The sequence below is a fragment of the Alternaria novae-zelandiae genome (assembly GCF_023758075.1).
Source record: "Alternaria novae-zelandiae strain BMP 2774 chromosome Unknown scaffold_14, whole genome shotgun sequence".
In the NCBI taxonomy this organism is placed as follows: domain Eukaryota; kingdom Fungi; phylum Ascomycota; class Dothideomycetes; order Pleosporales; family Pleosporaceae; genus Alternaria; species Alternaria novae-zelandiae.
This window is the reverse complement of record NW_026056974.1, coordinates 600,682-617,322: the sequence shown is the minus strand read 5'-3', so window position 1 is coordinate 617,322 and position 16,641 is coordinate 600,682. Positions and strand designations below refer to the sequence as shown.

At 53.7% G+C, this 16,641-nt stretch overlaps 5 protein-coding genes across 5 annotated transcripts; 3 read left to right on the top strand and 2 right to left on the bottom strand.

The window, feature by feature from the left end:
• Window positions 1-1,771: 1,771 nt before the first annotated feature.
• J4E88_007063 (uncharacterized protein) lies at window positions 1,772-2,415 on the bottom strand (the record flags this gene model as incomplete). The annotated part of the gene is made up of 3 exons (XM_049400684.1): window positions 1,772-2,041; window positions 2,159-2,184; window positions 2,409-2,415. The coding sequence occupies 3 exons, from the start codon at window positions 2,413-2,415 to the stop codon at window positions 1,772-1,774; spliced, it is 303 nt and encodes a 100-aa protein (XP_049253632.1).
• An 89-nt stretch (window positions 2,416-2,504) lies between these two features.
• J4E88_007062 (uncharacterized protein) lies at window positions 2,505-5,331 on the bottom strand (the record flags this gene model as incomplete). The annotated part of the gene is made up of 4 exons (XM_049400683.1): window positions 2,505-4,108; window positions 4,173-4,722; window positions 4,846-5,243; window positions 5,307-5,331. 4 exons carry the CDS (start codon window positions 5,329-5,331, stop codon window positions 2,505-2,507), a joined length of 2,577 nt encoding a protein of 858 aa, XP_049253631.1.
• Window positions 5,332-6,501: 1,170 nt separating this feature from the next.
• Window positions 6,502-8,247, top strand: J4E88_007061 (uncharacterized protein; the record flags this gene model as incomplete). The annotated part of the gene is made up of 4 exons (XM_049400682.1): window positions 6,502-6,505; window positions 7,093-7,353; window positions 7,404-7,486; window positions 7,564-8,247. The coding sequence occupies 4 exons, from the start codon at window positions 6,502-6,504 to the stop codon at window positions 8,245-8,247; spliced, it is 1,032 nt and encodes a 343-aa protein (XP_049253630.1).
• A 903-nt stretch (window positions 8,248-9,150) lies between these two features.
• J4E88_007060 (uncharacterized protein) lies at window positions 9,151-10,998 on the top strand (the record flags this gene model as incomplete). Its single annotated transcript, XM_049400681.1, has 2 exons — window positions 9,151-9,420; window positions 9,505-10,998. The coding sequence occupies 2 exons, from the start codon at window positions 9,151-9,153 to the stop codon at window positions 10,996-10,998; spliced, it is 1,764 nt and encodes a 587-aa protein (XP_049253629.1).
• Window positions 10,999-11,739: 741 nt separating this feature from the next.
• On the top strand, window positions 11,740-15,483 carry J4E88_007059 (uncharacterized protein; the record flags this gene model as incomplete). The annotated part of the gene is made up of 1 exon (XM_049400680.1): window positions 11,740-15,483. The coding sequence occupies one exon, from the start codon at window positions 11,740-11,742 to the stop codon at window positions 15,481-15,483; it is 3,744 nt and encodes a 1,247-aa protein (XP_049253628.1).
• Between the last annotated feature and the right edge of the window lie 1,158 nt (window positions 15,484-16,641).

Genomic DNA, 16,641 nt, shown 5'->3' with positions numbered 1-16,641 from the left:
CTTTCTGTGCTGTTGTTCGCAAGCCCTGGCAACTACATACATCGTAATCCTTCCTTTTAGGTATATACGGCGTCGATGTAGTCGCCCGGCGTAGAATTTGTTTGCGACGATACCTACCTAGATTCAGTCCCATACTCCTTCTATCTTAGTTCTGGTAGGGACTAGATTGCTCCTATCTCTTGTCGGCGGCATCTCAAAGACACTGGCCCAGTTCCGTACATATCAGGCAAACGCCTCGCAAGTCCCGCTCACGCTATAGTCCTGGGTTTGGGGTTCCAGCTACTTCTCTCCAGCATCCAGTGATTGGCGAGTGTAGCCACATCGTGGCCGGCCGCTACGCTTGTTGGCGGAATGTCAGTGACGAGGCCGCAGTTCTTCAGTATCCAAGCCGTCAAGCCAGTCGACGAGCCGGCTGAGTCGTGGGATAGATTTCTAGGTATTTCCATCCACCATCAGCCAGGGCCATCCTTCCAGCTCGTCGCCGCCCCGAACCCCGCTGATTCTGATGCCGAGACGATCAGCGGGGTCGTCGTATGCGAGACGGGCACCTCAACCGTGAGCGACAGTGTGTGGGTGACTTCCACCCATGACGCTCCAGATCCGGAATTCGTGATTGGCTTTGCCGCATACATAGCTTTAGGAAATTTTGATCTAACAGGTTTCGAGAGGCCCGGGAGCACTTCATAGACTTCCAAGGATTCTCCCAGCGCCCGAGGAATCCGTGAGAACCTCCAGGCTTAGCCGATATATACCTGGGTAAGCTCGTATCGCCTTTTGAGAAACTGGTTTTGTCGCATACATCGCATGCCAAAGTTTTGTTCTAACAGGTAATGGAGGACCCAGTAGGACTTCAGAGTGTTGTGGAAATTTCTCTAGCGCCTTGAAAATGCGTGAGGATCTCCAGGCTTGGCCCTTGTGTACCCGGATAGACTCGTATCGCCTCGAATGGAATCGGTGTTGCCGCATACACAGCAGCCAGAAATTTTGTTCTAGTAGGTATTGGTGGGTCCTGGGACACTTCATATAGGTCTGAGAAATTCTTCCCGGAACGGCTTCTCGTACACAGCTGTCGACATTACGCGAACGGATTGGGCGCACGCCTTCGCAGTAACCGAGCGCCAAAGGCTAGAGCACAAGGCTGATTTGAAGGGAGTGCAGCTTCTGCCGCATGTAGAAGAACTGGGGATACAGATGATGGGCGTCAGCCGGTGGGTCTTGTTCGCCCAGGCCGCCTAGCACACAGCCGACTTCTCTGGATAGGTGTAAGATATAGTCGACGATGCAGCCTAGCCGTAACGTACTGCGTTCCTCAATCTGTCTTCATAACCTTTTGATACAATGGTGCTCTTGCAGTTGGCGTAAGGGCCAGGTATTGTGACTTTTGACCGCGGTCAACGCCCATGACCTTTAAGACCGCACGGAGCTTGTCACGAGGCCTAGAAGCTTTGGTCCGCCCCAAGCCCTCTTCTATCACATGAATTTTATTGAGTCCAGGCAGCTTGGTACCGCTATGTCATGCGAACCAAACAGCACAATAGCCCATCTTCACGGCAATTAACTCAACTAGACAGATGCACATACGAATCGACAGTGTCTACATCATCACGAACAAGAGCCAAGGGTCATAATAGGAGAGAAGTGTCATGGATTCATGAAGTGTATCTACTCATCGGTCTTGCTAAAGGCCGCAGTAAGGTAGAGCAGCCGTCTTATAGACAGCAGAGTCAAAACCAGGACGCAGCAGCAAAGCGAGAGGGCTATATACTGTCTTCTAAGCCCAGTCAAGATCGACATACTGCCTCAACTTCTGCTCGTCGCCGTGGTGCTTCCAGGAACGAACGTAGTTGACTTGGCACCCCCTCCCAGTCTCGGCATGCAGGCCTAGGGCTGTGATCTCGTGATACCTCTCAAAACCAGGATGTTTCTGGACCTGTGGTCTACCTTGTATAGGACCGAGCATCGAGTGAGTGGAGCGGCGCGGCATAACAGGGTACGGGATCTTGTGCGTGTTATAATAGCGGTTCTCTTTGAAGGCGTTGTTCTGGATGTTCGGCATAGCGATCATGTATGCACTACGTCGCCTCGCCGAAGACGAACGTAGTCGGCTACATGTCATGTGTATTGGATAGAGTATACTAGTCATCTCGAGGAAGCATACCGGCAAGAAGAAATCGAATATGCGCGCTGCGGTCTACATTGGTACAAAGGCAAGAGTTAGCAATGTCTCAAAGGTAATGTAGACTTCTGGAGGATATGCTTCCGTTATTCGCTGCAGGAGAAATGCGACAGTCTAATCATCCGACAACATCTCCATAGTGTGGCGAACTCGTGTTCGAAAGCCTACGTACACATACATACATCGCAAAACTATCGCACAACAAAACCAGACTCCATTTTCGCGGGCCTACCGCCCATCGTGGGTATCATACCTGAACTGAACGGACGCATGAAAGCAAACCCTGGGTATACACCCGATCTCACTACCATTTCCACACTCCATTTGCCTACTTCTCCACCTTCGCGACCTTCTTCTCTCTCTTCACCTTCTTCTCTTTCTTCACTTTCTTCAAGTTCGGATCAAGCCCGCATTCCAGAAGAGAAGTCAGAATGGGTCCCTTGCACTGTTCCCTCGCTACGCCAACCTTGCGCTCCAGCTCAGCGCGCAGCAGCGTCATGGAATTATCCTGCGGCTCAGGAGTGCAGAGTTGCTTGTACGACGCCTTGATCTCTGCTATGTGAAAAGCGATAGCTTGTCTGCCAATCTCCAACAACGCTATCCTCTTGGCTTTCCAAGCGGTTTCAAACATGTCGACCATTTGGTCGTAGGGACTGTTCTTTCCGCATATGCGCGTTTCCAGTGTCTGCATCTGCACCTCTTTCATGGTCAACTTGCCTGTCGGTTTTGCCTTTAATGTGGCAGTGTAGACCTGTTTCATTTTTTGGGGAAAGAAGTCACCGTTGCCGTCTTCAGTAAGACGTCCTCGGAACAGCCGAAGGAATATCATGAGGTCTTTGCCGACCACATCATACATGTTGTAGAGTTGCGGTTTCTTGTCGTCAAGGTTCGCTACGAAATTCTTGCTGTCGAGCTGTTCGGCGGCAACGCGAAGGGCTTCCAGGAAGTCGTCCACGACTCCTTCTAGCTGGTATGCAAGGCTACCCAGCCTGGAGGGTGCTTCTGCGATTAGCTCCTTGAACAGCGGGTCGAGCGTCTTCTGGACAGCACGCAGAAGCGTAATGTTCCAACTGCAATTCGGCTGTCCCTTTGTCCGGTGGTTGCCTAGCTTGTTCAAGTAGCACCGTACGGCGTTGCCATGCAACCTTCGCCAAACATTGTTGATTTTATGGTGACCTTCGTTCTTCCAATCGCCGACTCCGTTTCTCATGCTCTCAATCCTCGGAAGGATGAGTTCATTTTCGAAAACATCGAGGAAGACTTCGAGCGGCTTCAACAATTTGGATGCGAATTCTTCAAAGTTGAACCTGGGCCCTGTCTGCACCGGCCCGGAAGTCGTGCTGCAAGCGAGCTCGATATAGCTGAAGAGCTCGGGTAGTGTTCGCCTGTAAAAGCGAAGAAGATCTTTCTGCAGCCGTTCATTGGCGATAGCGGCGAGTTCCCTGCATAGACTGGGGATTTGGGTGGACTCAACGGACAGCGGCAGATGCTCGTCGGTGTACTGGTGGTAGCCCTCGACATGCTCCATGTAGTCTTTTGCCGAAGTCGTCATAACTGTCAAATTTTCGTTCTGCTTTGCGAATCTTTGCCTCAGCCTGTCGCTGATGCGACGACCTCGTTCTCGGGCACATATTTCGTTCTCTTCGAGAGTCATGAAAGCGATCTCGCGGGCGCAGTGGTCTCTTTGCGCATAGTCTGTTGGCGCGTAGCTGTCCTTCTTTCTCCGAGTTTCTGCTTTACGTTCGGCTAGCCAGTCGAGATCAGCTATCTCATGTTGGTTGAAATCTGCATCTTTGCGATCCGATGGGTTCAGATTGGACTCTCCCATTGTCAAGGCGATGATGATGCGTTGATCGGGTCTCCTTGTAGTACGGTCATTAATTAAGTGGTCAAGAAACGCGCTATCGCCAGCTCTCGTGATTTCTTCAGCGACTATGACTACTTTGCAGTCCTGAAGATATCGGTTCGCTTTTGTTTCACGGTCCTATCAACACACGGTTAGCTTGAGCGATGTCAACCTGGGAAGGGCACAAGCTTGCCTTGTTGATGTCCTGTAGTCCGGGGCAGTCGCCGATTGAGTAGCGAATCCGAAAGTCACCAAACACCTCAATCCTCTCTACGAGCGCAGAGGGGTTGAAACCAAGTTTGGTGTCGTCCATCTTGGCTTGATCGTCGCTGAATTGCGCGAGCTCTCTCCGCAGCTCCGTCACGTTGGTAGCGTAGATACCCTGTGCGGACATGTTGGCGATCTTCTGGCGCCGGTCCTCAGCCCACTTGACGCATTGGCCAAACGCATCCTTTTGCTTCGCTACTGATGAGAATTTGTGCGAATTGACATCATATCCTAGGAATGTCCAAGTAGATTCGTTCGATGCGAATTCTGGAATGTCGCTGAACAGATTCTGAAGCGCCCGTAGACTGTCTTGGCCTTGATCGTCAAGCTCTATGGGCCCTTCCACGCATCTTTTTAGGTTCGCGACAAGATTGGCAAGATGCTGTTGTACGGAATCTCGACAGTCGATCTTGCCGGAAAGCTCCAGTCTCACCTCGTAGGGTGTTTGTATGTGCGCTCGACGTGGTGAATATACAATTGGAATGCGAGTTGTTGCCACGCCGCTTGCCCCCTAGAAAAGTTAGATGACGTGATGCTTTGGGGAGGTCGTGCTTACAGATCTTGCAATCCCATCGATGCCCAAGATAGCATCTATCAATTTCGACTTCCCCTGTCCAGTCTTGCCGACGACTGCCACACGCTCGGGTTCGCTTTGGTACTCGTCCATCACCTCGTTGAGTTTGGGTCTGAGACTTGCGGCTAGTTGCGGGTCCTTGTCTGGCTTAACAGCTAGGATGAAGTCTTGTGGAATCTCCAGGCAAGCCCTCTCGGCTTTCATAAATTCATCATCGTAGGCGAGTAGATCGGGCAACGTTTCCGTTGCTGGATCGTGACGAACAAAGTCCTTCGTATTACCCTTAAGATATTCTTGATATCCTGCTATTCTCCGTTCTACCCGCCGTTTTGCGGATGGGCGTACTGCCTTTGACTTGGCTGGCTGTGCTTGCTCGGGAGCTGTAGTGGTCAGTGTCTGCACAGTGGCCGGTCCTGGATAGGACCTTAAGATGTGATACTCACCTGGTCTTTTCTTCGGGTTCACCATGTTGGCCCGAGAGGTGCTTGGTTGGAGAACGGACGCCACCATCTCAGATGGTTCAAGGCGTTACGATCGCGACTGTGGAGGTCTACTATTACTGCAACGAGGAGTTAGCAATGTGTGTGGGAGGACAGATGTCGCACGCTCTGCATGTGCTATATAGGTAAATCTCTGTGTAAGAGAAAGCTTTGGCTGCAGCGGCACATGATGCGATGAGCAAACGCTGTCTGAGACAATACATGTTTATTGCCGTTGATGTTTGACTTGTTGGTCCCATTGCAGAGATCGAGCAATGCTTCCATCGTGCATGAACCAGTCTTGTCGTCTCAAATGTCTTGCCGGTCGATTTGTCCCAGACGTTGTCGTGACACCAATGCTGGAATGCTCCATGGTCTGTATGGCACGCTCGTTCGCGCGCACAGCCTTGCGCACGGCTAATGACAGGTGACAGAACTTTAAAACTTCCCGCACGGTTCGGCATGGCAGAGAAGAAAGGGAACATGAGGATACATACCGGAAGCGAGTGATTTTAAAAGCAGCAGATTCCTTTGCTGTGCCGCTCGCGATGCTAGGGAAGGAATGATATGTGCGCGCCGATGGTCCGGAGGGGTTGAAAGCGATTTGTCGCTGATAAGACGCGTCGCGCATGCACCCAGGCGGCGTAGTACTTGGCGTGCGTGCAAAGACGGTCGCGATGAAGTGAGGGACGCGCCCAGTGTGTTATAGAATCTGACGTGCGAATGCCGCGAAAAAGAAAGCAACGGTGTGGAGGGGAAACCTGGAAGAGGTGGTCGCAAGGTTCTGCGCGTCGAGATACACGGTCGCACTTTCTAGCTGCAAGCAACACCAGGTACTAGCAGGAGACGAAACGGTACGAAGGCAGGTGCGCTTCTCTACCTTAGGGTTAAGGGGTTTCAAATACTCCACCCTCGGTATCCTCTAATGAAAATGACATCAATTTCTTCGCCGTTAGACGATGGCAACACAGCGCGAACCCCCAGCGCGTTCTCCCGGCCGTGCGCTAAACCCTGGTCTCAAACTCAATGCGATCAACATGCCGCGTGCAGATGGCAGTGAAGACACCCGTTCAGCGGTCGTCCAGGTGAACATCCCAATGGCCCGATTCTAGAGGAAGTGAGATTGGATCACCTAGGCAACATCCCACGCCATGTTGCAATGGGTGAGTTCGAGATTGCCGGCCAATACTTGTATCCTGTCCGCTAGTGAAGCCCCGAAAGTTTCTTCAATGTCGAATGTGACAGCTTCTTATCGAACTCGAACCGTTTACCTAGCGACCGTTGAGTGCATTCTCTCGTGAAGACGCTTGGAGTGAGTGAAAGCGTCGCGACCAGCAGCATGCATCGACGTTGCTGCCGCTGCTGCAAAGAGCTCGGGCCAAGGAACGCGAGCGGAGCTTCGGTCGGCCCGGGCATAGCGCGCTTTGTGGTATCAGTTCCAGAAACTTCTGCCTCGAGCTCCCCTCTACATAATTCGCATGAACACCTCGACTCCTTCAACATTCTGCACCTGCGCCTTGATTTGTCGCTTGTAGAGATCCATTCCAGCTTGAGCGCTACAATTTGTAAGTATTCACCACCCTTTACCAATCCTTGAATGATGAGACACAAGCTGGCACCAGTCTGAGAAGACTTGTACTCTTTATATGCGGATCAGCTGCTTAGACTTACGAGTCGCCCTCTGACAATATCCCACTACACGTGTTTTTCTACATAGTATGAGAGGCCGAAGCTAACAACTTCTTAACAGAGATTGAATCGAGATCGAGCGCGCCGCCGAACATCACCATGGTCCTCCACAATCCGAACAACTGGCATTGGGTCAACAAGGATGTGTCGGGATGGACGCGCGAGTATCTTGACAAGGAGCTCACGCAAATATCGGCTGAGCAGGATGGCGTCACAGCCAAGATCGACAAGGTCGTTAGCATGGATGGAGACGTAGACGTGAGCCAACGCAAAGGCAAAGTGATCACCATCTTCGACGTGAAGCTGAAGCTCGAATACTCAGGTACGTCCTTTCTCAGCTGCCTTTCTTGGTCGCGCTGACTCAGTCGGCAGGCAAGAACAAAGAGGGCGAAGAGGCTAGCGGCACCATTACCGTCCCGGAAGTCGCTCACGACACGGAGGAAGACGAGTATGTCGTATGTTCCCTTCGCTGGCACCGTCCTTTATCTCTTCGCACCCGCCAGTGTACACAGTCACTAATGTCTTGTCACAGTTTGAGGTAGACGTCTACTCCGACGAAGCGAGCAAACAACCCGTAAAGGACCTAGTACGATCCAAGATCCTACCGCAACTGCGAACAAGTTTCACAGGGCTTGCGCCAGCGGTCATGGCGGAACACGGAAAGGATATCCAACACGCGCCAGGTGCGAACCCCGGTAGCGGCTTCTCGGCCCCAAAGGTATACTCGAGCTCAAGCGTGAACAAATCCACCTCCCAGACTGAGGCATCTGGCTCTCAAAAGAGCAGCTCTGGTGCTGTTGTCAATGTGACCACTATCACCGACAGCACAGAGTTCCGCACCGACGCGGCGAACCTGTACCAGACCTTCACGGACCCTCAGCGCATCGCTGCGTTTACACGGGCACCCCCGAGGAACTTCACAGGTGCGAAGCCTGGCGGTACCTTTGAGCTCTTTGGCGGAAACGTCAGTGGAGAGTTCACCGAGCTCCAAGAACCCACACACATCGTCCAGAAATGGCGACTTGCGCAATGGCCTGCGGGACACTACTCGACACTGTCGATATGGTTTGATCAAAACGATGTTGATGCCGTGACGGTTATGAGGGTCGAGTGGAAGGGTGTACCAGTTGGTCAGGAGGAGCCCACTAAGACCAACTGGGACCAGTACTACGTGCGCAGTATCAAGACGACCTTCGGCTTCGGTACAGTATTGTAGATGAGCGTCCACATCGAATTGCATCCCAGCATGACATGGAGTAAGAGGCGTTGGAGGACTTGACGATTGCATACGAAGTGACGGATACGAATACACAACGATTGTAATGGCATGAGCCCAATGAGATATGTTCTGATCAACGACTCCGACCCATCGCGTGATGTCTCCTTTCCTTGACATGGAATTACCAGCCGTCTTATACAATGATTACACCGAAATGACTTCTGACGCGGCGCCGAAGACATGAAGCTGACCGGTGATGTTCGGTTAATCGGTGCTACCTACCTGCCCATATAGGATTAGATAGTCTGCCACTATCGCCATGACCGCTATCAAGCCATGCAAGCTTGCACAAGCTCTTGCCAATGCGCGCTTGGACGGAATAGCGGGGTAGCTTTTCGTAGCGTCTCACTCAATTAACAAGGTAACAGGCTCCGGTCAGATTCATGGTCTCTGTCCGCCCGTATGGGCCGTATCGCATTTTGTATGTGTAGGTCGCCTGGAACCAATCCATTGAACGCGTATAGCTCTAGAGATGGCTGATCCAGAAGATATACTCTGAATAGGCCTTTGCCCATCGCGCGTCGCGAAAAGCAAACCGCAAGTACGGAGCTACACCATGACGTCGCTGGTACGAGCAACAGGCTACGCGGATAGCCACGACCCCGGCCTCCGGGACCGAGATGAGCAACTTCTTAGCCTACATGGGAAGGTGAGAGTTGGCTATCGCGACGACTGCGGGCCTTTCTAGTCGGACCTGCATAAGCTTCCAGAATAAAAAGTGAAAGTGCTCGTCATACTGCTCTTTCTCTGTTTACCTTCGCTCTTTCCCACTCACTCAAACGTCGAGTCGGACAGGAATAGTTCGTCGCCTCACCAAGAAGACTTGCAACGAAACCGACGATGAAGAGCGCGACAGGAAAGCTTCTCGCCGCGCCTTTGTTGGCTGCGGGTGCTCTTGCGCAATTCGTACCTGCGCCAAAGGATCTTATTACTAAAGAGGGCTATGCGAATGTCAGTGTACGGTACAAGGAGGTACCTGCTGGCATCTGCGAGCTTGACCCGAGTGTAAAGAGCTACAGCGGTTACGCAGATGTGGCGGAGGACCAGCATATCTTTTGGTGGTTCTTCGAGGCGCGCAATCAGGACCCGACTGATGCGCCGTTGACAGTGGTAAGTTGAGATGACTTTCGGATACAACTCCAAATCCCACGAGCTCCTTCCTAGCATCATGGAATCATACTGACATTGTAACAGTGGATCAATGGAGGCCCAGGCTCCAGCTCCATGATCGGTCTTTTCCAGGAATTGGGACCATGTGGTATTGGCCCAGACATGAAGCCGTTCAACAACCCGTACTCGTGGACGAATGCAAGCAACATGCTGTTCATCGATCAACCAACAGACGTCGGATTCTCGTACTCTATTCCTATCCCCGGCTACAGCGACGGCAGCACGATCGTTCAGCTGCCGAACGCGACCTGCCCAGACTACGCTGAGAACTATGGAACTTGCGGAACATACTCCAAGCCGGACCACACCCTGACCGCCAACAGCACCGAGAGCGCGGCGCCAAACATGTGGAAGACACTACAAGGATTCATGGGCGCATTCCCCCAGTACTCGCGCAACGGCTTTAGCTTCACCACCGAGAGCTACGGCGGTCACTATGCACCCGTCTTCAACGCCTACTTCCTCGACCAGAACGCGAAGAACATCAGCGGCGCACACAAGATCGAGCTCGAGAACGTGCTGATTGGTAACGGGTGGTTCGATCCACTTGTCCAGTACCAGGCCTACTACAACTACTCCGTCTTCCCTGGCAACACCTACGACTACGACCCGTACAACGACACAGTCAAGGCTGAGTGGTACAACAACCTCTACGGCCCTGGGAACTGCGTAGACCGTACCAAGCAGTGCTACGAAACGGGAATCAACTCGGTCTGTGCCACCGCAGATGACTTTTGCTACTCCAAAGTCGAAAACCTCTACGACATCTACAGCGGACGTGATGAGTACGACATGAGGTTCTTGACGCCTGACCCGTTCCCCTATGACTACTTCAGGGATTATCTGAACCTGCCGGAGGTGCAGCAAGCGGTTGGCGCGTTCCAGAACTTCTCATCGAGTGCCAGCACGGTCTCTGCGGCATTTGGCAACACGGGTGATGACGACCGTCCATCTGGCACCATTGCTGCTTGCCAGAAATTGCTCGATGCTGGCGTTCAGGTTATGCTCTACTACGGCGACGCCGACTACAACTGCAACTGGCTCGGTGGTCAGGTCGTTGCAGACATGATCAACGCGACTGGCTACTCCGAGGCTGGATTTACCAACATCACCACCAGCGACGGCATCGTGCACGGCCAAGTCAAGCAGGCAGGGCTCTTCTCTTTCCTCCGCATCTACGAGTCCGGCCACGAGGTACCTTTCTACCAACCTCTTGCGTCGCTTGAGATCTTCGAGCGCGCGCTCAAGCAGGTCGACATCGCGACTGGTAAGGAGAAGTTTGACGCGGATTACTTGACTGTGGGCACACCGACAAGTGACTACAGAGAGGGCAATGCCACGATCCAGTTCGAGGTGACGCCGGCCAATGCGACATACAACACGGCGCTCAACGGACCGGACCCAGAGCCTACCTGGGCGGCTGGCGAGGAAGTAGCGAAGCGGTCGGAACTGAGGAAGCGGAATGTTGGGAGGTTTGGCAGGCCGAAGATGTCGAGGGGCGGCAAGAGGGCTGCTTAGTGAGATGTTGGGAGGGTAGAATCGGCTCTAATGCATCTTCACATGAACGTTGAATAAAAAAGCACATGTCATGCCATGGTCTTATCACTCGTCTAGGCCTATAGTGGGGTTTGTAGTATCGACGAGCTCCAACGTCATCAGCGTCCGATTGTCAATCATCGACTCTGCAGTGAAGCGACCTCATGCATCGTTTTGCTTGATCAGCGCATAGCATCTGTGTGGGACCGAGCGCTCGCGGGTTCAGAAAGTCTACGCGAAGCCGTTGCAAGAGCGTTCCAGTTGTCGGTGTGGGGAGGTGGTGGTGCGGGAAGACCCCTGCTAGCGGGCGTGTCGCATGAACCTTGGTGTTGGGAGAGGAGGTCGCATCAGCATTCACGGCCAGCCACGACGGAGCAGTACCACGACAGCGACGCGCCCCTCCCTCTGGCTACACGAGACGGCCACGACACTCGGCACTTGGCTGCCCTGCTCTACCACCGCAACGCCGCAATTGACGCCGTCGCGCCTCACCCGCTAGCGTTCCGCGGCTGTACCACGCCGGAACCCTTCACCAACTTTTGCAACCAGCGGCCCATCGCCCCAACGACGCCGCGGCACGCTTCTCACCACCCGGTCATGGTGCGCTTCGGTGCATGGCCTCGCTGAGAGGCACGACGACCGCCCGAACCAGCGCCGCCCGGCATCGACTCTGCGTGCTAGACGCAGCGCGACAGCGGCCGCGCGGCGACACGAAACACAACCATGGCGCCGTCCGGGACGTCGATGTTCTCCAAGCTCAGGCCCGGCCATGCGAAGCGCAATGCCTCGAGTCTGGCCTCGCCCGAGCCCGTCCCCAGCCCCAGTCCCGCCGCACCTCCACTGCCCTCGCCGTCGCAGACCACCGAGCACTTCTCCTCGCCGCGCTTCAACGACAATGCCAGCTACACCTCGGGCTCGCCCATATCGCCCTATCCGCCCCAACTGCCGCCCATTGCACGCGTCGCCTCCAAGCTGGACAAGGCGGCCTCGCCTGGTAGCTCCCAGTATACCGCCAGTCAGCACTCGGGGAGCACTGGGGGGAGCAGCAGTAAGATGGCGCAGGATCGCAGCTTGCTCTCCCCGCCCCAGCGGACACAGGACCACTTCTCCCCCGCCTATGAGAACAAGCCCCTCTCTGCGCGCTCACATAGTGGAGGCTCTCCCTTGCCACAGAGGACAGAACCCGCCCCGTCGTCTGAGACGCCTCCCCAGTCATCCTCCCACCTGGCGCCCTCTGTCATCTCTCCCGGCTATTCCAACTTCTCCAAGTCGCAGACGTCGCTGCTGAGTGGCATCAGCGACAAGCTCACGGGCAGTTCCAAGGGCACTTCGACCCCGACGGCAGCTCCCAGCAAGTCAAGATCGAGGCTGACCTTGCGCAACCCAATGTCACTCCTTATGCGACGCAGGTCTGGACAGACCTTGGATCCTCTCGCCGACGAATCGCTCGTGACTCAACGCTCGCCTTCGAACGTTCCCCCCATGCCCGACAACTACGACCCCAGCATCCGCGGAAAGATCGTACACGATTTCAATGCGCCGAGACTGAATAGAGGCTACTCGTACAACACTGCGGCAGAAGGAGCGGAAGGACAGCAGGAGATTGGTCGTGTCAGCCCGCCGAAGATAGACAAGGAGCATACGCCAGTGTTCCGTGAGCACTTTGACGACGACACCAGCTACGAACAGTCGCAAGCTGCTATACGCGCAGAGCAACTGGTGAACAAGGACTTCCTCGCAAGAAACTCCGTACAGTTTCCCCCACCTGAACGCTCAGCTCCTCCCCCGCCGCAACCCAAGAACTCGCCGCCGCCGCCTCCTCCACCGCAATCGTCCCCATTGCCTCCCCCACAAACATCTCCACTACCTCGACCGTCATTCCAAGGATTCGACAGCGGCTCCTCAGTCCTGTCGCCCGTACAAGAGTCGGAGAACCCGCTGGACGTGTCTACAGATGTTACCCCGCGGAAAAGAAAGTCGACAAAGTCGCCACCACCGCCCGCACGCTCAAGAGCCACCTCCATCTCCGACCCGTCGTTTCAGCCAGCCGGGCTACCTGCGCATTTCAGCAGTCGAGCGTCCAGGTTCAGTTTTCAGATATCAGGTCAAACAGATTCTGCGCAAGAGAAGCTGCTCGAGGAGCGACACAAGGCAAAGGAGGCGGAGAAGAAGCAGGCGCGCATTTCTACCAATTCGGTCGAAGACGAGTACGACGACTACGGCATGGACGATTATGACGATATGGACGGCGGGTTTGACGAGGAAATACCGATGCTTGGTGAAGAGGATGAGTTTGGGGGTGGGCTGGGAGACCAAACCCTTGACTCTGGCATGAACACCTTCGACTTCTCATCTCTGTCGCTACAGCAGAATAAGGGTCATACCGCTAGTCCGATGAACCAGATGCAGACACCCGTCGACATGAACGGAAACCCCATCGGATTTGCCATGTCGCAGGAGATGCTCCAGCAATATCAGATGTTGATGATGGGCGGTCAGCTGAATGGTCAGAATGCAATGAACCCTCAAGCGCAAGGGTTAGGCTTGACAACTTCTCAAAACGAGCCTCATGAATCATTTCCGGATGAATCACCCGAGACATCAGATAACGCCGTTCCTTCGGATGCCAAACAACAGAGTTTTGGGAATATCGATTTGGGCGACGACTTTGACTTTGACGACGGGCTTATCGGCGACCAAGACGACATTGAGCCCACAGAGTTCGACGAAAACGTCTTCGATGACCCCAACGGACCATTGTATGAGAGGAAGGTCAAGTTTGCCGAGGACGAGCAAGCGCCTGCCGCTCATCAACCGCGTGCCTACGATGTCTTGAGTTCGGAAACAGGCTATGAGGCGGACGACGATACTGTGTCGAAGCATCTGGAGAAGTCTTCGCCCACGCTCGCACACAAGACTTCCATTGCACAACAGCGGCCTGTACCCAGTTTCGACAACCTTAGCGCATATCACAGTGCTCTTGCTGATGCAGCAACGCGCGCTGAGGCTGCTGGTCGGTTTACGAGGAAAGCCAGCGTGGATGTTGGTCAACCCAGCTTCGATGCTGACGACCAGTCCTCGCTCAGCAACTCCCGGCCCAGTCTTGTCCCTGACGATGGTCGCTTCAGTGTAGACACCATCAGCTTCCCACAAGATGATGATGTGTACGGCATGAGCTCTGGCTTTGTGAACGACGACTATGACTACAGTGATTTCGACTCCGCAATGGAAGACGACCCCATCATCGCCGAGGCAAACGCTGAAGCCCTGGCGTACGATGATGAGGGATTCTACGGACAAGAGTTTGGGTTCTATGCGTCTGCAGTCGGGGAGTCACCAAGTGCTTGGGGTGGCTTCTTTGGACCATCTGGAATGGGTCTCGGTCGTACAGTCAGCGGTCGCAACGCCGTAAGAGAGCCGAATTTGACACCCATCACCGAGCGCAGCGAATACAGCACCCGCAATTCGTTCATCAGTCTCAACCACTTCCGCGACGGGAACCAGCCGATGTCTAGCCCTGGCCTAGCACAACTCGCTCGTATGAGCCCGTATGGCTTCCCCGGAAACGAAGAGGAAGACATGAGTCTAGACACTCTGCTGAAGCTACGGAAAGGTGCCTTTGGCGGAAGTGTTGCCAGCCTTCCTGTCAGTGCGGCTAACAGCCCACGAAACTCTTCTCCTATGGGCATGCAGTTCGTACCACGAGCATCAAGCCCCGTCGGCAACCGCATGAAGGAGCACCCTTCTAGCTCGCTCGAGAGCTCCTACTCTTCCAAGAACGTTTCGTCCGACTACCACAACGACGACAACGAAGACGAGGAAGACGACGACGGCCTCATGGACGCCGTCAACGGCGTATACGAGTCCGGTCGCTCCAGCTCAGACTCCTACTCCGGCAACGACCGCCCCGAAAGCCCCACGCTCACATCCAGCGACTACAACAGCCTCTCCAGCCCAACCGGCTACGGCGTAGGAAACGAAGCACCCCTCCTCCCTCCCATCTCAGAACTCTACGCCCAACACAACATGACCCTAGCCATGTCCCCCGGCGGCCTCTCCGCAACCTCTCCCTCCAACATCTCCCTCCCCGTCTCCCCCTTTCCCATGCCGCTCTCCTCGCCCTTCCTCCCCCAACACGTAAACCGTCCGCCAAACCCACCTTCAATCGATACTTCGCTGTCTTCGCCTTCTGCGCCCACGGTGTCTACGACTGGTCAGACGCGCAGACAGAGTATGGGGCTTAGTCCTATTAGTAACTCTAGTCCTATTACGCCGAATGGTGGTGGTGGTGGGAGTGGATGGAATAGAGGACATAGTCGTAAGGGGAGTGCGGCTGATAGCGTGACTTATGTGCGGGAACATGATGAGGCGGGGGAGGGCAGGTGGGTGTTGGAGAGGAGGAGGACGGCGGAGAGTGGAGAATTGGAGTTGATTGGGAGGGAGATCGTTGAGGGGGGACGGATTTGAGTGGGTGTGTGTGTATAGATTGCCTTTCGGAGCGTTTTTGGAGACGAGGCGTTGCATTCTTGGCGTTTGTCTTTTCGAATGGCATGGAGAGTTTGGGTGGGTTGGAGGTATATAGGACATGCGTACGCGCATGCATCGTTTTTGAGCAGGCGAGAGATAGGCTGGTCCTTTTGATGAAGATTAAGAGATGGAGATGAGGACTTTGGAGATCAGATTAGATACCAAGATTAGTATAATCATGAATGTTTTTCACGCGCATGAATGTTCTTCACGCGCACTTGGAGGCAGTTCACATATCGGGGGTCGCACGTGAGCGATGGGAAGAATTGGGGATGAGGGGCGGAGATGGGATGGAGGTGGGGTATATAAACGTCTTTTGTGCGGGTAGAACTCTTGCTTCTTTATCCCACACTCTCGCAGTGCTTTACCAAACTAAGCGAAGCACGCAGCCATGGCTGTGTTCTTCTTTTCCAAAAACTCTATACCATCCAATTGATGGAGTTCTTTCCCGGCTCTTTCTCAACTTCCACAAAAGCGCTGCGAGAAAAGCACATGTCAGAGTCCACCGCTGCTTTCGAAACATCAAAAAGGAAACCATTTTGCTCTATGGCTGCTTCCTTCCTCCAAAATCGCAATGGATGCGTACGATGGAGTTTTCTCCTGCTCTTTCCTGTTCGACCTACCACAACCAAAAACCAAATCAAACAGTTTCATGGGAAAAACTCTGCTCCTTTCGAAACATCCAAATGAGTCGAGGCACTCCTTTATGGCTGCGTCCTTTCTTCCAAAACTACTCTGGTGTTGATCTATGGCATCTCCTCCGGTCTTCGCCTTCTTCTACTCGAAAACGACTGCGGTCTTGTCTATGAGATAGCTCCACCGGCATTGTTCGATATCAAAAAGAACAGACATGGGCTGCATGGCTGTTTCTCTTTCCTCCAAAACCTAGGGTCCACACCTTGATGGAGCTGCCTCTGGTCTTTCTCTTCCCACCTATCAAAAAAGCAAATAGAAAGTCTACTATATATGGAAAAGAACCACTGCTACTTTCAAAGATCAAAACCAATCCTGGAAGTGCTTATGACTGTATCTGCTTCTCCAAAAACTACCGAATCACAATACTATGGATTCTCCTCCTGTGTTGGCCGCCTCAAAATG